This window comes from Rhamphochromis sp. 'chilingali', assembly GCF_963969265.1.
Source record: "Rhamphochromis sp. 'chilingali' genome assembly, chromosome: 16".
Lineage (NCBI taxonomy): Eukaryota > Metazoa > Chordata > Actinopteri > Cichliformes > Cichlidae > Rhamphochromis > Rhamphochromis sp. 'chilingali'.
The window spans coordinates 9,048,949-9,056,014 of NC_137943.1; the positions used below are offsets into that span (position 1 = coordinate 9,048,949).

At 43.5% G+C, this 7,066-nt stretch overlaps 1 protein-coding gene across 1 annotated transcript; it reads right to left on the reverse strand.

Annotated features, from left to right (window-relative positions):
• Nucleotides 1–468: 468 nt before the first annotated feature.
• Nucleotides 469–6,097, reverse strand: LOC308383436 (kidney mitochondrial carrier protein 1). Its single transcript, XM_080861389.1, has 9 exons — nt 5,861–6,097; nt 5,617–5,764; nt 5,232–5,326; nt 4,861–4,946; nt 3,993–4,088; nt 3,779–3,903; nt 3,126–3,249; nt 2,155–2,235; nt 469–1,680 (listed from the first exon to the last, which is right to left on the reverse strand). The coding sequence occupies exons 1-9, from the start codon at nt 5,922–5,924 to the stop codon at nt 1,639–1,641; spliced, it is 861 nt and encodes a 286-aa protein (XP_080717515.1). The 5' UTR covers nt 5,925–6,097; the 3' UTR covers nt 469–1,638.
• Nucleotides 6,098–7,066: the final 969 nt, after the last annotated feature.

Below are 7,066 nucleotides of genomic sequence, written 5' to 3' on the forward strand. Positions count from 1 at the left end.
AACGCTGCGCTGAGACTCAGTGGCTGAGATGAAGCAGACCCAACAGTATCAGTTCTCACACAAGTAATAAGTCCCGCGGTGGCGCTCCCTAAATAACACAGCGAGGCACAGATCCACGCAGAGACCTGCGCGTTCACTGCGGCGCCTTCCACTCCCCTGAGCTCCTCAAACAGCTCTGATGAGGGAAAACTGGGGAATTTACCCACAGAAATAAAACAATTACATCTTATATTCCCCCTGAAAAATTCATAACGTTCGTGGGATGCCGCTTGAACACGTTTGAAAGGAACCAGGCGATCCCAGAGAAACACGACTGTGCTAGATTTGTGGCCTCAAAGCTGAGGTTTGGGAATTAAAACAACAAAAACTCATAATAAACAGATACTGGTGTATTCAGTTATGCTGAGGTGAGTGTGTAGCTCCACAGTGCCACACTGTGGTACCAGGAAAGGACAATACTGTGAAAAATCCATGTCCTTTATTTTTAATCATTTCAAATATACATGGGGCATTTACATCAACAAGGTATAACAAAAGTTACACTGGCTTATACTTTGGCAGCAGCAATAGCTCACACACACGCATACACACATAACAGCCAGCGGCATATTCATTCCTCACAATAAAAGCTCACATTTACAGCAAATGCAGTATATAGAAATACATTTGGCGTTAATTGCGGCTCGCGTGCAGCAGTTTGGGCGCCTTAAAGCATAAACAACGCCACGGCAGCCGGCTCAGCGGGCTGAACCTGGAGCTGATATAATACGTAGGTTTATGTAACTTTTTTTTCCTCCAGCAGACCAAATGATAACATAACGGGGAGCACAGTCAACCCTCAGCTGCCTGAGGTCACACTCACCGTCTCCACTTGCTGGCATGAGAGACCACTAATCACCACATATGGACAAGGAGCCGTTTATGAAACTCATTTATTACAGCACGCCAGGATTATTCCCAGCTCTTTGCTAAACACCTCAGGGAAAACTCTTTGAAATAATTTTACCTTTTCACACACCCGTCTCTTTAAATTTAGAAACACATAAATTAATAAAAAAAAACTAAACAAAAAAACCCAAATACAATATTCACATTTAAGTTTGTCACCTCGTGCACACTAAACATCTTTTCAATCTATTCATAAAGGGAGTGATTATGGCGATTGTCAGCTGCTGTCCTTATGCAGCGTAGAGCTCAGACAGCCCCGCATCTCAAACTAAGGCACTCGGTTATAGAGCACTTAAAAAGTGTAGAAGCCTCGTGTTTTCCCTGTGACTTTAGAGCCACCTTTAAGCAAAGTTCCTGGGACTGTTGGTTCCCAGTCAGTAAATCAGGCCACGTGAATCTGAGGGAATTGTATAGCAAATGTAAAGTTGCTTAGCCTGACGTAGCATTTAGATGAGAAAAAGTATGAAATACATGGATCTGTGTGTGTGCTGTGTCCACATTCACCATAGGCTTCAGGAGACACTCCAGACACGAATCTGGCAAATTCACATTCTGACCCTTCAAGCAGGTCTACATGTGCGTTCCCCTTTCCCCTTGCTGGTTCCATCAAGCTCGCTTTCCCAATCTTGGTCCTCTCAGCTCCTCTTGGAGCGTGCGCTCACACTCATCTCCGCCATGTTGTTCTGCTGATCACACGCTGATCTGCTTCAGCTGTTCATAGGTGAGGAAGAACTGAAAATTGGAGTAAAGGAACTTAAGAAAAAAGAGGAGTGGACTTTGTTTTTTTTGGTCAGAATGAGTGGCACCACAGAGTCTCTCTTGTTACTTTAATTTCTGCTCCAAAAAGAACTAATCTCATTAGATCTTTCAGGCCTGGTTGGAGCACAGTGAGTATCTGCCAGCCTTTATTTCCCTGTTCAATCACCTTTAATCCAGTCTTAGCCTTTGATAATGTTCACTCTCCACACCTTTCCCTATTTCCATCACATGCAGCTATTTGCCTCTAATCAGTACCAGTCGGGCAGTGAGGCAGTAGTTTCACAGAGTTAATAAAAGAGTTAGCGAGCGTTTAACAAAGCCTTCCTCAGTGAAACAAAGGCAGCAAATACATAAGAGAATTTCCTACAGTTTAGAAGGTGTCGCACCACAGAGGATATCTATCTATATATACAGATCACAACATCTGTGTGGAGTTGGAAAGGATACAATGATGTTCCATGGTCCTAGGCGCAGCCAGTTGGGGAAGAAACCCTTGTAGAGGGCCATGAAGCCTTCAGAGCGCCACGTCTGAAAGAAGAAAACAAACACTCTTTACTCTCTGATGATCACCCACTCTGCGCATCTATTTACAGGAACTGAAGAACGAGTGAAATTAAGGTCTGATCTGGATATTCAACTTTGCTATGACAGTAATTATGTACCATCAAGAAAAAAAAAAATCATACATGACCAACTAATGGAAATGTCTAAACTTCACAGCTGCTGAAAGTCATGAAGATGTCTGCATTTTAAAAAGTATTCCACAGCTCAATAAAGATGGGCTTTTGCATGAAAAACCAAACCACTAGATCCTGTACTTCCCAGAATGCTCCTCTCTTTTTGCTTAACTGTCTCCCCTGCACTAATTTTCATCAGGGATCATTTTCTCACATTTTACATGTGATACAAATAGAGCACAAAATTAGTTCAGGCCAGTCACAAAGTGACGTTCAGCCTAATTCTCGATCCACTCCAGCTGACAGCCCTGTCGATGCTCTCCTACACATTCTAATGACAAATCAAATATAAAGTACAGCATTTAAGCTGCTTCACCTTATCCGCAGTTGCTGCACATCTGCAAGCCACTTTGTACCCTACTCCAAATTAGCCTTCATGCTGATTCTGAATTTCCATATATGTGCATGAATGAAAGGGCGAGAAGGTCAGCACCGTATTATTACTGCAGACGGAAATATCAATCTTCCTTTGAAACATCGATTACATTTGTTTTTAGGGCTGAAGAAGCATCTTGGATGAGAGCTGAAATATCTTCACAAGCTTAAAGCAGTCCAAGTGCCTTCTTTTTCAAGACTGTGTCTGTGTTTACATGATGAGAAGACTTGATTCAAAAATCGATGGAGTAACTCTTTACCTAGAGGGCAACAGAATCTAAGCACGTTTCAGGGGTTCTGACTGACCTGCAGCAGACAGTCTAATGTTCCCTGGTACAGCGCTCCTCCTCTCTGGTTCATCATGCGTGTCCGGACCACGTCCACTGGATTTGATGCCAGAGCCCCCGCCAAGCCGCACACAAAGCTGGACCTGTTGACCATAAGGGTAAATGCATTATGTCCCTTAGCTATGTTGCTGGTACTAAAAACAGTCTTTATGGTAGTGTGTACACCACCAGTACAAACAGAAAATATTCTCAGCCTCGTCCAAGTACCCACATGGCATTTGCTGCTATAAATACAATCACTGAAGTCTCTGGCAGGTACAAACTTGGCATCACTGCAGCTCTGAGCAGACATCCTGAAATAACTAAGAGGAATACTGTGAAATGGTTTCCGCTGGGAGTGCTGAGTAATCTCTACAATACAGCACAATACCTGTCTGTATAACAGATATTCTCAGGAAGACCTTTTTATTTTAAGGATTTTTATGAAAAAACAAAAAAACAACAACAAAAAAAACCCTTCCTTTCAAACAATGAGCCAAAATCTGTATTTGATCTGTTTTTCTGGCTCGAGTCCACCTGAATGTATTAGAATACGCCCCACTTGCAAGCAATTTCCTGAATGTTATTGCACCACATGACACGATAGCCAAAGAGGAGCCAGTTCAAACTCACAAGAAGTGTGTGTACACGGTGTCCCCCATGTAACCTGACAGGATGAGATGCTTCTTGGTGAGGTCGTAGACTGGAAGCTCCACCCCGACCACGATAGCTGCCCTCTGAGCTGTTAGAGAGACACCCTGATGCGGAGAGAGAAAAGGTTAAAGTTGGGTGCCTGTACTATCTCAATGCTGTATATACTGCTGTCATTTTTGAAGCTTCTCTGCACCTTCCACAGTCCTCTGGTCCCCTCCTCCTGGTAGATATTAATGAAATTGCCCATCATACTGCCCTGGATCACATTTCCCTGAGCTTGCATGCGGATCTGGGAGGACAGAAAGAGGTGAATGTTACGAAGTTGAACTTGAAAAGGGCAAGAGTGCACAAACGATGTGTAACGCTGCAAAGCCAACTTAGGGGAGTGTGTATTTCTTGGGCTTCTATTGGAATTTAAAAGTTTGCTGGAATTGTTTTTGGCAAGCTCAGTACTCAAAAGTATTTTCCCAATCCCCACTTCCAAGAACCCTCCAGCCCATCCTTGACTTGTTAGCAAATCAGGCCTGGTTTATTTCTTGGCTCAGTGAAAGGCTTGGCATGCGCAGCTAGTACACAATGTGATCAAAACATAATGTTCCCCAACAGCAGGCCCGTGTATTACCCTGTTAACCCTTAATAGACTGCAGACAGAAGGTCATGTGGCTTACAAGGAGTTTTAAAAAAAGCCACGCCTAGCCAGGACACAGTCTGAGCACAGACAAGCACTGGCAGTCCTGCACGCATATCATTTACAGAACACTATGCTAAAACTGTGAGGTTTCACTCTATAAATAACACATAATTGAGGTCACAGGGACACCTCGGTGCCCTTCATTCCACTTAACAAAAGTTAAGACTTGGGGGAAAAAAGAAGACATTGCTTCCTCAAGACTACAACTCCTTATACAACAGAACAAAAGTGAAAAAGCTGCAGTCTGTATCTGCAAAAAAAATGGCTCCAGGCCTCACCACAGTTCCAAAAACCTGTCAGACGTGTCCTACTGCCATCTGATAAAGAGAACACAAGATCCGAAACGACCCTCATGTGTGTAAATAGTTACCTTAAGCACATCAGTAGGGTTGGCGATGGAGGAGGAGATGACACCGGAGAGAATGCCACACAACACATTAGTCAACAGCGTCTCGTCTGAAAGAGAAGAGCGAGTGGGAGGCAGGCTGTAACTGTGAACAAGCTGCGTTTGATATTGGGCAGCAGTCAGTTTTCAGTGTTTCACTGCAGGCGCTGACTGTTACAAAGAGCTCTCAGATGAGGAAAAGTGAGGATACATGTTTAAGTAGGTCACACACGTGCACATCTGTGCCTCATCTGTGACCTTCAAGAGGAATGTGCACATGTTGCCATAAACAGCAGGCTGAGTGTGTGGTTGTGTGTGTGTTTGTTTCAGACAGAGAAAGAGAAACTGAGACTCACCCTCTGGCCTTTCAACCAGTAGCCTCTTAAAGCTCTGGTATGTGCCAATTTTTATGGTCCCGTAGGAGGCCTGCCGTAGCATGGCAGGAGCAATCCTGCAACAAAGGAAGTTTACTTTCATTACCCAGTTCAGCAGTATCTCTGAAGGTTTTTGGCTAATCTAAAACAGAGCTTCTCTTTCGAGAGTCGAGGAAGAGGTTTTGATGTGGCTGTCAGCAAAAAAGGAAGTGTACCGAAAGAGAGGAAGTGTAAAAATTTCTGAACATACAGAAACACACAAGGAATTTGTTGAAAAGCTTTGTCAGATCTTAATGCAGTTACGTTTGGGAGCCGAGGCTATGGAGACCCCACGTACAACACTAGCATGCGAGTCCGTCCTACTGACCCTGAATACAGAGCTCGGAGCCCCTCCTCTCTTCCGATTCTCATTATAGCGTGCAGCATGCCTCGGTAGCGGATCTCTCGGTACTTGCTATCGCCCACCTGACCTTGTACCTGAAGGCGCGTCTTGGCTAGGTCGATTGGAAATGTTCCTGCAACACAGAGCATTGTATTAACACTCACGCGACACTGTAAATAATTAATAATCAACAGGAAGTCACGCTGCTCGGCCTAGCTGCATCACTCACCACATTCCGCCGTCACTGAAGCCAACCCGCCGAAAACAAAGGGCTTCCAGTTGACGTTAGACATCTTCCCACGCTAGTACCGAGTGCACTGTTAAAAACCACCGACTAGCCGCTGATTAGAGAGGAAGGTAGATGGGTTGGAAGGGGCAGCAATGCTAACAGTGGGGTTACTACCACCAACTTGAAAGCCGCGTTTCAGTCTGGGGAGCCCAGCCCAACAGCCCTCCTCCCCTGCTGAGTTGGAAAGGAGCCCCGCCCCCTCTTTCCTACTCTGCTCACTGCCTCCACTGTCCCCGCCTAAATGCTTGCTGCTAGGCAACCGTGTCCAATTGCAGAAAGATGCCCAGAGGCTTTAAAGTAGCCGACACTGTTGCTTCTTTTGCAGTCACTCACACTCTAAAACAATTTAATTTGACTGGATAAAGATAATTTTCAAATATAATAAAACTGGTCTCTAATTTCTCACACTGTAATTAAATTATATTTAGTTTCTGTGTACAAGGAGATTTATTTAATATTATTATTTGTATTTTTATTTTAATGAAACCCATAGTTAAAAATTGAAGACTGTACTGGGGGTTTTTTTGGTTGGTTTTACAGCAATGGCAGAACATGGAACCTGGCAAGAGTTCCTGCAAGTTAGGAACATATGCTAGCCATACCAGAGAGATATAACAGCACAGAGGGTTTAAGATGCACTTTTAAAAGGAGTCAGATACAAGTTGATGAGTCAGAAGTTCACTTCTGTTTGATGCATCTATACTTAGCTAAGTTGTTGAGAATATCCTGAAGTTTTCTGTTGTTTTTGCTGCTGTTTGCTGTTGTCATTGTTTAGCCAGCTAATTGTCATCTGTCTGAAACATAAACATGAAGCAGGATTTCTTTTCTACCTTACCTTTGGCTTAGTAATTATGTGGTTGGTTTCTTGCCACATACATAAAATGCAATTAGTGATGTCCATCTGGGCCACTGTAGAGATGATTGGACTTTATGTAAGGATAACACACAAAAACTGACATACAATTCTTTTTTTCTTTTTTCTTTTAGAGATTTGCACAAAGAATTTAGTACTTGGTAAAAGTAAATGGTTGTTTGTTGTTGTTGTTATGGTTGTTTGCAGTTGGTTGTGTGTAGTGTGTATGTATTGGTGCCAGTGTTAATGTCCATCATGTCCCGCATGTATTCATCATGGGTACAGAGGGCAGA

What these genes read in the sequence shown, in the direction of transcription:
- LOC308383436 (XM_080861389.1), bottom strand. Translation starts at nt 5,924, where the DNA reads ATGTCTAACGTCAACTGGAAGCCCTTTGTTTTCGGCGGGTTGGCTTCA. An exon ending in CTCCGAGCTCTGTATTCAGG is followed by an intron (nt 5,327 to 5,616) that starts GTCAGTAGGACG and finishes CCTTTGTTGCAG; the next exon opens with GATTGCTCCTGCCATGCTAC. An exon ending in ACTGGTTGAAAGGCCAGAGG is followed by an intron (nt 4,947 to 5,231) that starts GTGAGTCTCAGT and finishes CTTCTCTTTCAG; the next exon opens with ACGAGACGCTGTTGACTAAT.